Genomic DNA, 19,288 nt, shown 5'->3' with positions numbered 1-19,288 from the left:
TAAGTATGAATGTAAATATTAGAAACCTGAACCACATGTAGGTGTGAACAAAGTCACAATAAAGTCAAACTTGTGATCCCAGCCCTTGTGTCATTCCACTCAAAGAACAGTTCAAAACAATCATTAACACTCATGATATTCATCCTCATGACGAGTTGGTGGAACCGAAATAAAAGACCAGGTTCATCAAGTGTTTCTGTTTCATCCAGAGAACTTCAGGCGGTTTAATTAAAAGCTGCGTCGTGAACATTTCGTGGTTAAATCGCCTCCTTAAGACGGCACACAGCAAACCCAACACGGCCCAAATCACCCTCTACATTCATCTGCAGGTGTTCGGGTTTTAGCAAATCACACGTTCGTACCTGTTATATTACAACTTTACAGACTTGGACAAATAAAAGACATTTACAAAAGTTAGAAAAAACAAACAAACAAACGTTAGCCTCTATAGAAACACTAAAACGTGCACCGATTTTCATACAAAACCTGATAAATTGGCACATCTCTTTTTTCACTAAGAACAACAATGACTTAAAATGATCATTTCGTACGCCGTCTATACTTTGGTTTTCACCCCAGAACTAGCTAAAGCCATGATTTTGTCTTCTGAGCCTGAAAAACAAAAGGGAGGAAAAACAAGGATGAAGGTTGACGTTGGAACAAAACGGAACAACGTGTGGAAAAATTCTAAAACGCTTAACGTAAAAAACGCTTAACGTGAAAAAGCTTAACGTGGCTTAAGGTAGGAAAACAACGAGGAATCATCACCAAATTTCGCATGGCCATATCTTGTCATGAAGACTTAAGCCTGTCAAAAAAAATAAATAAACTGAAATCCAACGATTATAGAAGATAACTCACATTAACATTTTCTTCTTCATTGGCGCCTATGGCGAGAAAAAGGCTTAACGTGGGTTCGATATTTTTTATAGTTTTACGTGGACATGATGAGAAATATGAGAGAGACATTTGGTGATCACTGAGCGTTGTTTAGGTAGGCTACATTGAACCACGTTAAGCTTTTTTCTTTTAATATAGGCCTCAATGAATGTCAGATAACGTCCATAATAATTGGACTTTGGGTTTGACATTTTGACAGTTTTATGTGCTTATTAGGAGCAATATGAAAGAGAAATTTGGTGATCATTGATCGTTGATTAGGTACGTTAAACCACGTTAAGCCTTTTTCTCGCCATAGGCGCCAATGAAGAAGAAAATGTTAATGTGAGATATCTTCTATAATCGTTGGATTTCAGTTTATTTATTTTTTTTTTTGACAGGCTTAAGTCTTCATGACAAGATATGGCCATGCGAAATTTGGTGATGATTCCTCGTTGTTTTCCCACCTTAAGCAACGTTAAGCTTTTTCAACGTTAAGCGTTTTAGAATGTCCCTGGAAAAAGAATCGTGTTTTGCGTTTACCGAGGTTAGCGGTGACTTTTTCGAACTGACTCAGAGTAGCCGTGGCGTTTTCAGCGAGGAACGTCTCGTCCTCTGGAGTGAGCTGTCGGGAAAAACAAAAATCATTCACAATGTTTTTAAAGATCCTTCTGTCGCCGTCATGCCGCCCTAAATAAAGCGCAGCGGGGCTTTTGCGCGGACACTTGGGCAGAAAGCCAGTGAACGACGCGGCGCTGCGCGGTGTGAGGCTCGTCACCTTTTCCCCCAGCTTCCTCAGGGCCGTCAGGATCTCCATCTTCTGCTGCGTGTGCACGTCCCGAGACATCTTGCCCACCATCACGTCTCGGTCCATCTGCCCGGAGCGTCGCGCGGCGCAGGTTGGACAGTTTTCAGGGACAACGAGGCGATGCAAACACAAACACACCATGCAGTGAGTCATTGAGCTCGGTCGGCGATTCGGCGGCGCAAAACGCGAAGCAGTTCCTGCCAGAAGGCCCCCGAGAAGCTTTCGGCTGGGCGGGGTTCACGAGCAGCGGTAGCACAGCTCAGTGCGTTAAAAACACACTGTGGGAGTTTGAGGGAACGATTCAGAGAAAATAAAATTGTGAGAAAATGTGTGATCTTTCATGGCTTTCTCCTAACATCTCATATCATGCAACCTGTCCTGTTCCCCACCTGTCTAACAGCACGGCTCATCTGACCCAGGGTCTGATCTGGGTTTTGGCGGTCTGATTTAGGGCTGGACGATAATTCAATAACAACATATATCGATCAACAGACGTATATCGATGATAGAAAAAAAAAGGGTCAATAAAAAGTTCAATAGAATAACAGTTTTCCTTACGTTTACATTCTAGCCTATCATGTAGGTTAATATTACAGTCACTACATCCTCCCAACCAATCACAAATGCAGAACCAGGAACGCTCCGTCACTAAGCTCCGCCCCCTTCAAAGTGTTCAGCGAACACGCCTTCTATTGAAATACTTGCAGTTTTGGTAAAACGTTGGTTGAATAAAGAGGTGAGTTTGAATTCAGCGTTTGTGTGTTCTGGATCTAAAAATAGGTCTCTAAGCATCTAAGATCTAAAATGACCAGGGTTGCACTTAAAATATATGTTTTGAATTTGTTGATTATTATCAATATTGATGTATATGATTTATATTTTATCAATTATTATTTTTTTCTACATCGTCCAGCCCTAGTCTGATTTTCACCAAAGCAAGCGAATCCACGGCTGTGTGTGGGGCTGGATAAACCTCGACTACTCGCTCTCTGGTAATGGAGGGCACTGAGAGTTGAGAGGTGCCTCCACAGGTAAAAGCGTTATCAGCAGAAGGTTCTGATGGGTTCGGTCACTGATCGGTGCGCGTTCGAAGCTGCGGCTCAAACCTCGGCGAGTCTGGTCCTCAGCTGTCCTGGCTGCTTCTTGGCAAAGAGCCGGATCACCTCGGGGGTTTTGAACGCCTGGCTGATGGCAGCTTGGATCGCCTGATGGAGACAGAGATAACAAGTCTAACATCAGACAAACCGTCATGACATTTCGTTACTTTCCCTTCATGATGCGTCTAGGCAAGGCCACGGCTGCCGCTGAGCTGAAAAATGTTTTGTATCTCACAATAATGAGACTGAAGGCCAGATTTAGGAATACCTTTTGGTTATGATTAGATCAAATCTCATAACTATATGTCAGAAGCTGAAACGCAATTACGCGATAGCTGAGCCGTTGTTATGAGAGCTTCTCATAATTAGGTGAGTCAATATTCAGAGATATTATCATAAGATCCTATCTTGTGTCTCATAATTACAAGATTTTAACATGATTTGATAGAATCTCATAATAGACACAAGGCTATTTCATTACTATTAATTAATTTGATTATTCAATCATGTTTGATATGTCAATATTACAAACAAGGCTTTAACCTGAACAAAAACTTCTTATTACCAGCTATTAAAAAGATAAACAACAAAGTTTACTTCTTTAATCCGTGCTGATTCTCAGTCATCCAGGACACGACATTTATTAGCGCTTGAATAAAGGCAGCTGGGCTTCTTCTCTTGTCTCTTAAAGAGGTTTCATCGTTCACTAAAAAAAGGCTTTTTTTAGGTTTTGCGCTTGTTTTTAATCATCGTAAAATTGTTAAGTCTCATTCTGGCATTTTAGAAAGCATCCTCATATGTAACAACTGTTTACATGCATCTTGCACTACTCTATGTAACAACTGTTTACATGCATCTTGCACTACTCACCATGACTGAATATTGATTTGCACTGCTGACCGTTTATTCACAGTACCAATTGTTGACATATACATTTGCAATACCATACTTTAACTGTAATATGCAATTACCTTCCACTGCACTTTAATTTAAATAGCTTCTGTCCAAACTTTATTTATTCATTTTATAGTAATAGCTACCTGTATATTATGCTCACAATTCTGCCTATAGTAATAGCCATCTGTACATATATTCATAGTACATGTAAATGCTGTTATAATAATCATCTGTATATTATGCTATTGTACATATCTGTAAAACTCTATAGTAATATCCACCTGTATATTATATTCGGTACATATCCAGCTGTAAATTTAGTTCACAATACTAGTTACCTATATATTATATTCATAGGACAAATCTATCAGTAAATTTCTGTTTATAATAGTATACACCTCTATATTTATTCAGTAATAACCCATGTCCTGTACTTATGGAACCATTGTTTATCCTGCACTTGCTGCTATTGCACTTTTGGTTACACCTGAGCTGCATTTCGTTGCCTTGTACCTGTACCTGTGTAATGACAATAAAGTTGAATCTAATCTAAAAATCTAATATGACTTTCAAACGGTCTCTGGGAATCTAATCTCCATTTCTCTTATGTAACATGTTTACTTTCTCACCCGGAGTGATCCTGCAGCAGAAAGTTGTTTTTCTAACAAAAATAATAATAATACACTTCAATTTCTTAGCATTCAGGCATAAAACCAGGTTCAACCCTTCTCTTAAGACTGAATTTAGCTTGTATGCTACTGCCTCACAGGTTTACCAGCCATAGAAACAACTGTATCATCAGAACATACTCGTATCAGAGGCCCAAATGAAGAACGCTCGTCTAGAAAACCTCTGGGCTGTGGAAGTTACTACCTGAGTGTGTGTATTCGGACTCAGCATGCACAGAGTCCAGGTCCGGTACCTCAGATTCAACAATCTTCTGTGCGGTCTTCATCACACGGGGACATCTTCCCTGTTTTCTGCCAGGCAGCTCTGACAGAGGATGCTCTCCGTGTTGCTTTTAAGCAGCCGTGGAGCCAGCCCTGCCTGCTGCAGCTTTCTCAGGTAGAACATCCCTTCTAACCAAGTCAGCTGTGTTTAGTCACCATGTCAGGTTCTTGGTGACGTAGGTGTCAAGGATTCTATGTTTGACTGTATTCCCCTATTTTAGCCTCTTTGCACTTGTTGCCTGTACATTTTTAGCTTTTAAAGCCCTAAGAGGCCTTGGCCTGCTCTGTCTATCCGAGCTGCTCCATCCCCACACACACCCACCCGCTCCCTCAGGCCGGTTCCATCAGGACCTATTTCTCTCACTCTGCTGAGTTCTCCTACTGTTCTCCAATCTGCATTGCTTTTTGTCATTTCAGCCTTTAACTTTTTGTTTTCTGTCATTTTTTTTCTCTTCATAGTAGGTATACCTGGTCTGGCGTTCTGTTAACTGTGACATCATCCAGGGAAGACGGATCACCCGCTACTACCATCTAATGTAGAACAGATTACTGGATCAATGTGTGCTTCTGTGCTTGTTTCTCTCTCTTATTGTGTCTCTGCTCTGTCTTCTTTAACCCCTAGTTGTTTGAGGCAGATGATCGTTCACACTGAGCCTGATTCTGCTGGAGGTTTTACCTTCACGTTAAAGGGGAGTTTTCCTTTCCACTGTCGCTTTATGCTTGCTCAGTATGAGGGATTGCTGCAAAGCCAGGTACAATGCAGACGACTCTCCCTGTGGCTCTACGCTTCTTCAGGAGGAATAAATGCTGCTTGTCGGGACTTTCATACAATCTACTGGGTTCCCTTAGACAGGACTTTTATTTTTTTTTTTACCAATCTGTATAATCTGATTGAATTTTGACTTTGGAAAGTGCCTTGAGATGAAATGTGTCATGAATTGGCGCTATATAGGAAGCAAAAAAAAAAAGAAAAAGGTCTGGTTATCCGCTGCGTCTGAATGTACCAGAGACGAAGCGCAGGCTCTGAGCAAACCGTGCTTTTGCGGCAGCAGCTCCTAATCACCTTGATCAATCAGACAGGCCTCTACACTTTCTGACTTTAAATCCCTGCTTAAACCCCGGCTCTTCTCTTTGGCCTTCGACGGCATCAGAGATGTTGACTTTTAAAATTGTTCAATGTGTTTTTCTACTACTTTTTCAGCCTAGTTCTTTTCTTTTGACTTTGTTTTAGTGATTCTATGTTTAATCCATTATTTCATCATAGGGCTGTTTTATTTATTCAGGTCGTAATGATTTTATTATTGGATTAATGCTTTCATATGACTGCTGTTTATTTACTCTGTGTACAGCACATTGGTCCTGTGGGTGTTTAAAGTGCTCTATAAATAAAGCCGGTATGGTAACTCTACTCTCCCTACTTCCTCACCGCTGACGCAGAGAGGGGGCGCTGAAGCTGAAGCTGGCCCTGGTGGTCCCAAATACTATGAGCTGTTCTGTTTTTGGTGCTGTGGAGGAGCGGGTCGTTGTGTGCACGCCACTTCACCAGATCTTGGTCATCCTGACTCGTTATGGCCGGTAAAGAGACCCACCACCGTGGTGCGATCTGCGAACTTAACCACAGTGTCGGACGGGTGGATGGCATCCCAGTCCTGGGTGAAGAGGATCAGACTGGGCACTCAGCCCTGTGGTGTACCAGTGTTCATGATTATGGAGTGCTAGCCATGTTAACCTTTCCAGCACAATGTTTGTGCCCCTTTAGAGATGATAAAAACTATAATAAGAACCTCTCAGACAGAATATATGTAGAGATTGAAGATATTGTTTGATGCTGTATTTTTATGTTTCAGATGCCTAAGAGATGAAATACAAATATATATATATATATTTTTTTTTTCCATCAGGTGAAGTAGGAGTGGCCATCAATTAATGATCTCTAAGAAGAAACGTCTCCACATGATTAAAGGTCCCTACCAGCTGCATCCCACCCAGTTCATCCACCAGCGTCATGTCTCCTGTCAATATCTTCTTCAGGGAGTCGTTGAACTCCTCCAGCTGTTCCAAGGTCTCTTTCTTTGTCTCCTCGTACTCCTCCTCGTCCAGATCTTCTCTGGAAGAGACCGAAAAGGGGGCGATAAGAGCCCAGCGGAAGATAAAGGCAGCTCAGACAGACCTGGGTTTATTGATCCGTGTCTAGTGCACCTGCATTCCTCCAGGTCCTGCAGCTGCTGCATCAGTCTGTCCAGCTGTTCCTCCATGTTCTGCTTCAGTTTGCTGGTTTCTGATTTCCCCCGCGAAGCCATTCTCTGTCACGACCCTGCTCCCAGACTCCCGAGGACAGATATGAGGAAGCAAATTAAACAACAAGCCGCCAGAGCAGAATGGCTGACATTGATCATCTGGCCACAAACAGGCCGACCGAAAGCTTGGATGTACTGTGGGACCCAAGTTTGGTCACGACACATAATCATTTTTACACAGTAAACTGAAAGCGCCTATAATGACCATAACAGTGACACTAACAGGCAAGCTAGCATGCTAAAGGCAAAGCATCTTACCGGGCGCTGCCTTTGTAATAAACAGTAATAAACGCGTCGTAAGGAACGTGGGACTTTTGCTTCAGGCTGACGGGGAGAACCATAAACAGCGAACCGACCCACGGCATGAAAACCCACTAAGGACTGATTTAAGGTGCTCACGGTATGCCCCAACTTCACAACGTGGGTGCGGCTCTCGTGGATTCTGTCCAATCAGATTTGACGATGTTTACGTAGCCCTCGACGTGCGTTACGTACAGGAAGTAGCATCTGTTCGTGCAGGAGAGCAGGGTAAACGTCATTGTGTTATTTTGGGTAGGAAAACGGACAATACGTTGCTAACCCGCGGTTTAATTATCCTTTTTTGTTGAATAATCGTGGTTGCGCTAATAAATAGCGCTAACGATCTAAACTACGATGGCCCGTCCCACTTTAACGATGCTAACACATATTAGCAATAACTTAGCTTAGCAATGTCATCTTTATTGTCATTGAAACATACATTACAACGAAATTTGCTCTCTGCTTTTAACCCATCACCCTTGGGGAGCAGTGGGCTGCCATGTGCGGCGCCCAGGGAGCAATCTGGGGTTAAGGGTCTTGCTCAGGGACCCAGAGTGCAGGCGCTGGGGATCGAACCGGGTACTTGCATCCTTCTCTGAGCGCAAGCACACTGCTCTAACCACTAGGCCAACACTACCCATACACCAAGACGCAGCTTGGTAGGCAATTTGGGGTTAAGTACCTTGCACAGGGGCACATCGACATGTGGCAAGGGGAAGCTGGAATCGAACCCACAACCTTCTGATTGCTTTAAATTTAAGGGTTTTTTTTTTAATCCTTTCTGAGTTTAAAGGGACCACGTTGCATCGCATTTCAGTAACACCAGCTGCCGTGTCTGCTCCAGGCTCCATCCTGCTGCAGAATGAGTGATGGACAATCCCGGCGTCTCCAAAGTGGTCCTGCTGGCCTGCGGCTCCTTCAACCCCATCACCAACATGCACATGAGGATGTTTGAGCTGGCCCGCGATCATCTGGAAGACACAGGTGGAAGCGCCGTCAAGAGTCTTCGCTCAACTATTCTGCGTCCATCTGCGAAACTGTGTCACTGTTAATGACAGTGGGCTGGGCAATTTATGAGAGGAGCAGCTCACATACCTGAATAACTCTCTGTAGGGTTAGACATCTCTAATACCAATACTAACAAGGTTACGGTTGACCAAAGAGCTGTGTAGAAAAAATACATTTCCAAAATTTAAGGGCAGCACAAAACCATTATTAAACTGATAGTAGTAAAACCAATGAAAAAAAGGTAGATTCATTTAAACATATTTCTCCATGTTAAAGGCCAGAGAATAGAAACTGAGTTTTTAATACAGTGTTGACACCAGCCTTATCCATATAAGTAAAGCAAATCTAGTTTTAAATTTGCTACTGTCATACCTCTTTTGCAGCGCACCTTGAGGGACTGATCTGATCTAATCTACTGATCTGAGCAACGGACCAGAACATTCATATTTCACAGAGATGCAAAGGAGCCAGGCTGTTAGAATATGTAAAACCAAAAAAATGTATCTTAAAATTAACTGGAAGTTGGTGAAGCAAGGCAAAAACTTGTGTGAGACACTTCCACTTGTTATAAATCGTGCAGCTGCGTTTTTGAACCAGGCGAGAAACTAACGGCATAGGGGTGGGTATTGCCAAAGAAGTCACGATTCGAATCACGATTCACATGCCATGATCCGATTCTATCACGATGCATCACGATACTTGAATTATTGCGATGCATTGTGATATTTACACTGAACACTGTTAGAAAAATATACAGCCATTACCAGTGGCTGACTGGCTGTGTATGATCTGGATATTGTCTTCAATTAATACATAAATGAAAGAAACTGAATTCATACATAGCTGCATTTATTGAAACGACTTTTGGAGGTATTGCCATGAAAACAAATATTACTGTTTCTGGAGTGGACACACTAACAAAAAGTGCTTAGGATTATAAAACTTAAAATAACAAAATAAGGATAATCAGTGCCGTTTACATGGCCTCAGTGGTCCTTTAAACCAATGAAGTTGTATTCCACTTGTTTTTGGCTGATGTTCGCCAACCATTCATGCAATTTTATTTATAGCCCAGTTCATTGTTATTGTTTTGATTCGGGTTTTTTGCGCATGCGCGCTTGACTGGCAGGCAAAAGGCGAACACAATGGCAGACGCAAACAAAGGACACAACGAGTTCTCCAGGTATTTTTCTTCTTTAGATAACGTATCACAAGATCGTTTTAAGAGTAAGTTGATGGTTGATGGTATCAGATTGCCAGATCCACACAGAAAAAGCCTGAAGGGACGGAGCGAGTCGGTGAAATGCTGGCCAAGTGTTCTGGACCGCGACGTATACAGCTACCTCATAAACACGCAGGCCAGTACAGACGAGAGAGCACGAAAGCCCCTGAAACCACTGGACGGCTACAATTATTTCATATCGGGACATGTTCAGAAATGTTTGGGTAACATACGAAAGCGGAGTTGGACACAGACAGCGCCTCAGCAAAGAGGAAGACCCGCCACCGCTAAGTTAGAAAAAACATTGTTCACAAAGGATTATTTTGGTGTTTTTGTCTTATTAATCCTTTTCACAGACTCATGCCAGAGGGTTTGCATACATTGTGCATGTACGTATATTATTACGAAACGAACGTTTACGTCTTGACTTAAATATATATCCTAATTTTTTATTTGTATAAATATTTAAGTAGAACAATAACCAGTGCAAAATTAAGTTGTATTTATCGGAGATGAAGTGTAGACTGCAAATTCTGTCGTGGTATGATGGCTCCCACAGTCGATTGGGATTGTCTGCCTGCGTCCTTTTCATGGAAAATATCCATTTCTTTCGTCTTTCTTCGTCCTTCGGTAAACGAAAGAAACGTACATCCGACGATTTGGAATGCCTCTGTGTGCAACCGGGAGCACAACAAGTCGTAGGCATTGTTTAGATTGCAAAAATAAACTAACAGTACGCTCGAATTCACCCGTTTTGTCATGGTAGTAGACGAGAACAGTACTGTGTTTGCCTACCAACGGGACCCGGGTGTAGCGCGGATGTAGCTCGTGACGTCATGCTATTCATTTTTTTTAATTAATTGCTCCACTTGTGAAAGTACAATCTGTTGAGCTGTATTTGGCATTAAGACATCAATTCTTAATGCCACATTGCTAGACAGGACATTGGGAAAAAAATAAAATAAAAAAATAAATACTTGCCGTCAAGAATCGATGCAGTAGATCGCGGAAATTAGAATTGCGCTGCATTGTCATGACGATTACTTTTGCACAGATAAAACTGGCATCACAGTCCTACTATGAGTTAAACACTGAACCACATCTACTTTGCTGCCTTTGTCTTTGTGTTTAAAGGTCAGTACAGCGTAACAAAAGGAATCATCTCGCCAGTGGGCGATGGCTATAAAAAGAAGGGTTTGGTCGAGGCCTGTCACCGGGTGGAGATGGCCAGACTGGCCACAGAAAGCTCAGGATGGATCACAGTAGACTCCTGGGAAAGTCAGCAGTCAGAGTGGGTGGAGACGGTTAAAGTAGTTCGGTAAGTTTACAGTTGCTGTCATGTGTTGTTTCAGAGTTTGTTTGTTTTTTTTGTTTTTTGTCTTGGATTAATTAATTTTTCTCGTCTTATTTTTTATTGTGTTGGTTCTATGGCATTCACAAAACCACTATAGTGATGGCAGCCGGTCTGTCAGTTTATTTACAAAGACATTTTTAAATGTAGTGATCCAGTTGACTACTGCAGGCCAGCTGACAGCTTTGCTAGGGCCCGGGACAACACAGTCTTTTTGGGCCACCCCCTCTACATCTGCCGCCACCACACCACACACACACACACACACACACACACACACACACACACCAAAAAAAAGTCAACTTAACTGTATACTTCATTCTCATATTCCTTTTATGTTATTCAATAATCTGCTGTTTACAGAAATATTATTTTTGTCCTCCAAACAAGTCTTAGATGACTTGACTTCATAAATGTGGTTAGACCCTCTGAATCTGCTGGCAGTTCATTTGCCATCTCTGAGAAAGGCTTCCTTTTTGCCATTAAACGCACAACATTCACCCGATCAGAATCAGTCATTTTTGTTGGCCATAACACGGGATCATTGAAATTAACGGCGTGCTCAGACTCTCCGATCGGGCAGCAAGCCCCTCCACCTGCTCTGTCTCTGTTATCAGTAGGGATGGCTCTCTCTGCCTCCTCCTCAAACACATGGTCTCTCCCCCCCCGAAGTCACATGTTGTGACGGGCGAACTGCTACGTTGTCCTCCTTTCTCTCTGTCCACCAAGCTCCCCGCCTCAGCTGGCTCTTTCAGACTGTACCTGGACCTCTGCCCTCTCTTTGCTTTCTGCTCTTTTGGCGCTAAGCTCAAGTATTTCTGTAAAATAAAAGTTTGTTTTCCCCCTTACACTAGCCAGCAGATGCTATACTTTAAAACCACATTGATAAACTCATTGCTTCTTACCAGGCTCTGGATGGGCGTCATTCCTCTGCATTTCTGTCCCTGGACCTGTTCCTGACTAATCCTCAGTTTTTTTTAAAGTATTTACTCATAAAATCCCTCAAGCCTTTGGAGTCATCTTCTCTTTTTCTCTTCTCTTTTTTCTGTGCGCCGGACTTCTGAAAACCTGACATACATTATCGGCGATGTTTTTGGCTCATAGGCTATGCTTTTATAGGATTTATAGGATTTACCTGCTTAAAGCCTGCTCCAAACAGTAATGGTATTTGATTTTGTTTTCGTCTTGAGAGAAAAATGGATTGTGGGATTTGAATGAATGCTTCTGACGACAGGGTTGCTTTACCTGCTTTCACACAGGCATCACCAGGAGGAGCTGCTTGCTGCAGAACACAACAAGGACGACGTGGACACGGTCAAGTGTGCAAAGAAGAGACGCATAGAGGAGAACTCCTTTGAGAGTTCAGATCATCACAGAAAATTAGGTAAACTATATATCTATATTATACAAATATTGTGTTTTTATTTACGATTTACTGCATTCTGCTGGAGTTAGAGAGTACAGTCCATAAGGCTGAATTAGTTGTCAAGGTGAGACGGTGGGACATTCGTCTCCCGGGGGAAAAGGTGTTAGAAACAGATTGAATTTGATGCATCCCGCTGGATCGCACAAGACAGCAAAACAAGAGCTGGGCAGGTAAAAAAAAAACATAATGTCCTGGATTTGATCTTTTCCATTAAATCAACCTTTCACATAAAAAAAAAAAAATCTAAATCCATACCCCTAAGGTAGCCTACTCTGAGGTTTTAAAGACTTTAAAGGACTTTTTCACAGCATTCGTACACGGAATCAGAATCAGACATACTTTAATAATCCCAGATGGAAATTACTTTTGTTACATGCTCCAGATATACACACATTTATATATATATATATATATGTATATATATATATATATATATATATATATATATATATATATATATAAATCCAAGTAAAGTGATAAACAGTCTGGTATATGATTTGTTCATTTCTCAGCACTGGACAAGTTTACGCCATAGAAAGTATATAAAAGCATTTTTTAAATCTGTTTCCTGCCCTACATCCATATTCACTCATCCATGGCGCCCTAAAATAAAACCTTGGTTCCATTAGAGCTGAACTCCTTGTCTCTGTATCTCAGACGGGCCTCGGCTGATGCTGCTCTGTGGGGCCGACGTCCTGGAATCCTTCGGCGTTCCCAATCTGTGGAAGCAGGAGGACATCGCCGAGCTCGCGGGACGCTACGGGGTGGTCTGCGTCACCCGCAGCGGCAGCGACCCCTACAAGTTCATCAACCAGTCGGACGAGCTGTGGCGCCACCGAAAGAACATCCACGTCGTCCACGAATGGGTGACCAACGAGATCTCCGCCACCCACGTCCGCCGGTCGCTGCGTCGAGGCCGAAGCGTCAGATACCTGCTGCCCGACGCCGTCATCCGCTACATTCAGGAGCACAGCCTGTACAGCGCCGAGAGCGAGCAGAAGAACGCCGATGTGATTCTCGCACCCTTTCAGAAATACTGCGACGCCTCCACGAGCTGATGAAGTTTTTAAACTGTGCCGCCATGTTTACAAGAAAACAGAAAACCGGTTTGCTGTGGGTTTTAAACCCATCGAGCTGTTGATTGATGCTCTCCGTTCTTCCTGATGAGTTTCTTGGGGAAATTGTCCAACTTCGCTGGCTGAAAGAATTCACGTTGATTTTTGCACGAGTCAAATAAACAAAGTATTCGAAACAAAGTATTCAACTACAAACACTAGGTTTAAAGATTTTGTATTTTTTACAAAAAGCCTTTGGATAATTTTTTTATTGAATAAAACTATATTTGAAACTGAGACAACTTTACCTTTGTCAGCTCATGATTTTATTTTTTTCTCACAAAGCAGGAATTTTCCGCACACTCACCCCCCCCCTCACAAGCTGAAATCACTTGTATTGTACTAATAATAAACTGGTTTCTTTGTTTTCTACATTGGCCATCCTCTTTTTAATCTTGTAATGCTAATGTAACTGAGATTGGGGGGGGGGAAATATCCTTATCCTTATTATCCAGATAATCCTTAGTTGGATACAGTCCTGGTCAGGGTCTTGTGTAGTTTCCGTCTCTGGGGTTTCTGGGTTGTGCTTAGTTTTGCCTGAAGCAAAACTACTTTGTTTGTGTAAGACCATTCATGCACAAGAAATTCAAGGTGCTTTACAGGATAATGAAAAAAATAACAGAAACAAAAATGGCTCTAAACGTATAATGGAAGCTAAAAATGGGAATTTCAAACAAACAAATATAAATTAGCTTTGACCTTTTAAGGGAGAACTGCAGTAAGCCACTGATTTAAAGTGGGCAACAGTTTGTGGCTTTCAGGAGGTTTGTTCCAGAGGAGGATAGAAACTAGAGGCTGAATCCCGTTTGTTATGAGACAGGACTGAAACAGGACTCCAAGGACGGGAGGGGTTCACATGGTTCATAACCAGCAACTCATTGGAGTCTTGTTGAGTGGTGATGTAAAGATGTGTTACACCTGTGGATGTAACACATCTTTGTAAGTTGTAAACATATATTCACATCCCATATCCTGTATATATCCATCTATTTTCCTACTCGCTTATCCCTTGTGGGGTCACAAGGGGTGCTGGTGCCTATCTCTGTCAATGGGTGAGATGCGGGGTACACCCTGGACAGGTCACCAGTCTATTGCAGGGCAACACAGAGACAAACAACCATACACACACTCACACCTAAGGAGAATTTACAGAGGCCACTTAACCTAACAATCATGTTTTTGGACTGTGGGAGGAAGCCAGAGTACCAGGAGAGAACCCACGCATGCACAGGGAGAACATGCAAACTCCATGGTGGACTTGAACCCAGGATCTTCTTGCTGCAAGGCAACAGTGCTACCCACTTTCCCCACTGTGCAGCCCCGTCCTGTATATATACATATAGTAAAACAAAAGTTCTCACTGATATTACAGCAGACTGAAATGTTCCTTTTTTACACCAGGTATGATTAACTGAAGGATTTAACTGTATTTTTAGAGAATGTTTTAACATAGAGCTTTACGAACATTTAGTTCGTTTTTAGTAGTGTCCCCTTTAATCAAACTGTATGACTTGGGTCAGACATTTTGGATTTTGTTGGCCGCCTTGCTTGGACTGAGATTGTTATGATGACCACAGTAAACCTGAACTAACAAGTTTAGCTGTACCCTTGGGGCCATTACCCATTAAGAAGACCCAATTGTTCCAAAGCTTTAACTTCTTCACTGAACTCTTGGGATGTTGCTTCGATGTTGGTCTGTATAAAGTTTTTCCCTTGTGACGGTAAACTATTTTGTGAGATGCGTCCATCCCTTCTGGAACTGGACATCCACACAGCATGATGGTGCCAGCCTCGTACTTCACCCTTGGGATGGTGTATTCAGGCTTGTATGCTTCACACCCTTTACCTAAACGGACAGCATGGCCAAACAATACTGTATTTCATCAGAACGTGTCTTTGAAAATGAAGGTATTGCTCCTGATTACATTTCTAAGCAGCAATCTGTCATGTTGTGGATTCTGACTACCAGCTGGTACCATCATCGTGGTATTTTGCTTTAGTTCTGGGTTTAAGTCGCAAATTTAACACCACAACATTAACAGCGAAGATTGACTCGGGTTAATCCTTTTTGGAGCGTATAAAGTGGCACCTTCAGGCACCTGCCTTCTTTTAATGTTTCCATGAGGTCATTTTTGAAAGCTGTTCTTTTTAGGCCTCGCCCCATAGCATCAGCAGGCGTGCCTCCATTTAACCAAAGCTTGTAAAGACATGTCGCCATCGTCTGGACTTTCCCAAATTGTTTAGGGCTATGGTAAGGCTGTGTAGGCTTTTTTTTATGCTAGTTAGCAAACAGAATAACATTGGTGATCCTAACTTAACTAAACAAAGATGTTCTGATTCATTGTCAGACAGTAGGGAAAAAAGATTGTGCGTGTAAATATTAGGGGTGTAATTATACATCGATCCAAATCGATATGTTGATTAAATGATTAACGATACAGTTACATCGGTGCAGAATGAAAACATCATTTTTAAGAAACACTTAATTTGAAATTCACAAGGCATGACGCTATAGTGAGCAGGTGGACTATTATTATTATTGTTATTATTATAGAATTAGAAGAATGCTGTATTTGAATTAAATGCCCGATGCTCAAATCAGATTTTGTTTTGTGAGCTGATATTAATGTAAATAATGGTGCTTAATGGGTGGATGATATTGCATCATGCCGATCGCAAACTTAGTTAGATTTAATCGGAATCGTACCGCGACCAAACCAATGGACAAAATATCAAATTATGATAAAGCTGGTGATTTACACCCCTAGTAATTATCTGGTTTTAACTGTATAGTAATTAAAATAATGACATGTGTAATTCATTTCTGTTTCTCTACACCCGAGGTTTGATTTAATGAATTTTAGCCTCTTAAAATCTTTGATTAGAGAAAAGCTAGCATGCCATCACACAAACAATTTAACTTTTTCAATATCACTTGATAAAAACGAAAGGATTAACTCCACAGAAGAAAGTGATTAACTTTGCATTAATGTTTGAGATCCAAGCTTGCATCAAAAGCCTGCTCTCTCTCCTGGAGATCATTGTGAACAATCAAGCTGTGGAAAAATCCCATTTCATAGAACCAACAGCTCAGCAGCACGTTCCTCTGATACAGTTTACCCAGGAAAACTTTGGTGGGCCGGTTAGCGTCTACAAAAAAGATGTTTATCTTCTTGCGAACTGCAAACGCTTGCGAAATATTAGTGGATTTTTATTGTTACTGTAAACTGTAAGGTCAATGTTTTTTCTTTCATTTTAACATCAGAGGAATAACTTGAAAAGCTGGCTGACGGTTAACCTGCCCCGCACGTTTGGCTGTCCATAACCGCCTGCCTGCTCACATGATCTTAACAAAAGGCTGGTTTGGCACACCCACCATTGTGTCACAGGGAGTTTTTGAAAACAGCTCTTATTGAGGCTTGTCCCAAAAGCTCTGCTTCACATCAGCGGTTTGAGTAAAACCGAAGAAGGCAACTAAGAGGAATCATCATGCCTACCAGTCTGTGTGGAACATGGGACATGATCAGCAATGTCAACTTTGAGGGCTACATGAGAGCACTTGGTGAGTTTTAATCCAAAAAATAGTCCAGCCTGAATGGCAATTCTGAAACATCTGCTTCTGCTTGCAACGTTAAAAAATAAACATGCAAAGAAAAATGTCGCATTTATCTGGACTGCTTCAGCAGTGTTATTATGGTAGACGTGAGACTGCTATACTGATGCGCTCCTCTGCTATTGCAGGTATCAGTGCTTGTTTGAGAAAAATTGCTCTGAAGCTGAAGCTGAGGAAGGTGATTGAGCAGCAGGGAGACCAGTACCTCGTCAAAACTCTCAGCACCTTCAAAAACTACACCATCTCCTTCAAAATCGACCAGGAGTTTGGGGAGTTCACAAAGGGACTGGACAACAGGCACATCAAGGTGAGGATGGATGTGGGGGAGCGTACGGCTCCCAGTGTGCGTGTGCCGACCCAGTTTTGAGTTGCCTTTCTGATCAACCCTCTCTCTCTCTCTCTCTCTCTCTGTTTTTTTCCTGTCTGCCATCTGTGCAGTCGACGGTGACATGGCAGGGAAGTAAGCTGACGTGTGAGCAGACTGGAGAGAAGAAGAGCCGAGGCTGGGCTCACTGGGTGGAAGACGACAAGCTCCATCTGGTAGGAACCAAACGACAAACAAATCAAACAAATTTCACACATTTCATAAAAAAAAAAAATGTCTTCATTAAACATTTCTGTTACGCTTTTCCCACCTCAGGAGCTGTACTGTGAAGGAGAAGTGTGCAAGCAGGTGTTTAAGAGGAATGAGTGAAGAGGAATGTAGGAGACGTTCTAGGACTCTTCACCCGGTGATGGAGGACGCCTGGTCCACCACGGCTGACCCTGAAGAAGACCCACATCATTTTAGAGAGTGTGGAGCTTTTTTAGGGTGTAAATTTACGCCACTAGGAGGCATCCTTGCACTTCTTTTTTACTTGGTGAAGCTGCTTTGACGATAATAAGATGAACACTAAACATAACGCTACTTTTAGTTTTCCTTTTATTCGTAATACTTCCTTGAGGCTCCTAGAGTTCAGTGTGAATTGTTTGTGCTTGCTGTAAATTTCCATGCATGCTGTTTTGAGAGCAAATGTAAAATACTTTTGGAAAAAATATGATTGCTTTTGTACGATTTCAATTTTGTCACATAAATTTGTTTTATAAACAAGTCTCCATTCAGTCTTTAATTTGGGCCATTTGCAGACCGAAGTAAAGTCAAAGGGGGGATTGCGGATTGAATAAAAACGTAAATCTTATTTCGACATAGTCGAGACCAAAATCATTGGAAGCCCTAGCAGATGTAGATTTTAAATGATATCCATTCAACCAAGTAGTTTGTTTCTGATACGAAACGAGACAGGCATTTAAAGATAAAGTCATAAGATAATCGATTTCAGAAAAAAATACATGTTATTGCAAAAATATTTTAAAATAAGCTTGTTAAAAAATATTTATATCCTTCGCAATAATCAACCTAAAACTCTTTATGATCATTACAGCAATCAAACCATAAATGCTGAGCAGCTTTTTGATGGTTCTTCTGGTATTTGACCATTTATCCATTCATCTCTGATGATGAGGAGGTTGTACTAAATATTGATTCAGTGGGGGATGACCTCAAATGCAGACCACACCCTTCATATATATATATATATATATATATATATATATATATATATATATATATATATATATATATATATATGTATGTATGTGTGTGTGTGTGTGTGTGTGTGTGTGTGTGTGTGTGTGTGTGTGTGTGTTATCTTCAAAATTCCCAATTATGCAATCTTTTGTGCACAAAAACCTAATAAATACATTGGAATCAGTAATGTAACAAAGAATAAAAAAAAGTAGTATGAATACTTTTGCAATAGTTTACACAAACATCGACAACTCCTCCTTTTTAGTTTTTCACAAGTCAGGGAGCATCTCAGTTTCTGTCATTTTGAGATTCCCTAACAGTCAAATAAAATCCAATTATTTCAAAACATTAGAGGTGTTGTTGATGCTGAATTGAGGCACCATGGTTTCTTGCTTCCATCAGAAATAAATAGATAAAAATTAACTAAAGCCAATATACAAACCAGACGATTTCAGTATGAAAATGAGATATTACTTTTATGACATAACCAATGCAAGCATTTAAACACATTTTAGCATGAATAAAACCTGAAATGTCAGCATAAAAATGGAAAACTGTTTCTTTGCAGATTGGGAGAAAATGTGTATCATCCGTGTTCATCTTAAATACCTTATTTTTTTTGGTAAAAATTAATTTTCATCTTATTATTAACGCCCTATAACTCAAGTTTAACTCTGAATAAAAACGGATGGGACAGAGCAGGTGGATAATATAATATAGGATAATTACATCTTCTGGGAGCGTGTTTATTGAGGACG

At 41.3% G+C, this 19,288-nt stretch overlaps 3 protein-coding genes across 5 annotated transcripts; 2 read left to right on the top strand and 1 right to left on the bottom strand.

Moving 5' to 3' along the window:
• Positions 1 to 193: 193 nt before the first annotated feature.
• On the bottom strand, positions 194 to 7,352 carry lzic (leucine zipper and CTNNBIP1 domain containing). 2 transcript variants are annotated; one of them, XM_012850446.3, is made up of 7 exons: positions 7,187 to 7,351; positions 6,831 to 6,956; positions 6,603 to 6,738; positions 2,794 to 2,892; positions 1,658 to 1,753; positions 1,423 to 1,504; positions 194 to 612 (listed from the first exon to the last, which is right to left on the bottom strand). In XM_012850446.3, the coding sequence occupies exons 2-7, from the start codon at positions 6,929 to 6,931 to the stop codon at positions 557 to 559; spliced, it is 570 nt and encodes a 189-aa protein (XP_012705900.1). In that variant the 5' UTR covers positions 6,932 to 6,956; positions 7,187 to 7,351; the 3' UTR covers positions 194 to 556. The 2 variants fall into 2 exon arrangements, with proteins under 2 accessions (XP_012705900.1, XP_021165151.1); XM_021309476.2 differs by lacking the exon at positions 1,658 to 1,753 and having other exon boundaries at positions 7,187 to 7,352.
• A 48-nt stretch (positions 7,353 to 7,400) lies between these two features.
• On the top strand, positions 7,401 to 13,597 carry nmnat1 (nicotinamide nucleotide adenylyltransferase 1). 2 transcript variants are annotated; one of them, XM_021309474.2, is made up of 5 exons: positions 7,401 to 7,456; positions 8,073 to 8,212; positions 10,593 to 10,776; positions 12,069 to 12,193; positions 12,893 to 13,597. In XM_021309474.2, the coding sequence occupies exons 2-5, from the start codon at positions 8,098 to 8,100 to the stop codon at positions 13,291 to 13,293; spliced, it is 825 nt and encodes a 274-aa protein (XP_021165149.2). In that variant the 5' UTR covers positions 7,401 to 7,456; positions 8,073 to 8,097; the 3' UTR covers positions 13,294 to 13,597. The 2 variants fall into 2 exon arrangements, with proteins under 2 accessions (XP_021165149.2, XP_012705901.2); XM_012850447.3 differs by having other exon boundaries at positions 7,401 to 7,480.
• Positions 13,598 to 16,721: 3,124 nt separating this feature from the next.
• rbp7a (retinol binding protein 7a, cellular) lies at positions 16,722 to 18,050 on the top strand. Its single transcript, XM_012850449.3, has 4 exons — positions 16,722 to 16,912; positions 17,092 to 17,270; positions 17,402 to 17,503; positions 17,604 to 18,050. The coding sequence occupies exons 1-4, from the start codon at positions 16,840 to 16,842 to the stop codon at positions 17,655 to 17,657; spliced, it is 408 nt and encodes a 135-aa protein (XP_012705903.1). The 5' UTR covers positions 16,722 to 16,839; the 3' UTR covers positions 17,658 to 18,050.
• Positions 18,051 to 19,288: the final 1,238 nt, after the last annotated feature.

This window comes from Fundulus heteroclitus, chromosome 1 (assembly GCF_011125445.2).
Source record: "Fundulus heteroclitus isolate FHET01 chromosome 1, MU-UCD_Fhet_4.1, whole genome shotgun sequence".
NCBI lineage: Eukaryota > Metazoa > Chordata > Actinopteri > Cyprinodontiformes > Fundulidae > Fundulus > Fundulus heteroclitus.
This window is presented reverse-complemented; position numbering and strand designations above follow the sequence as displayed.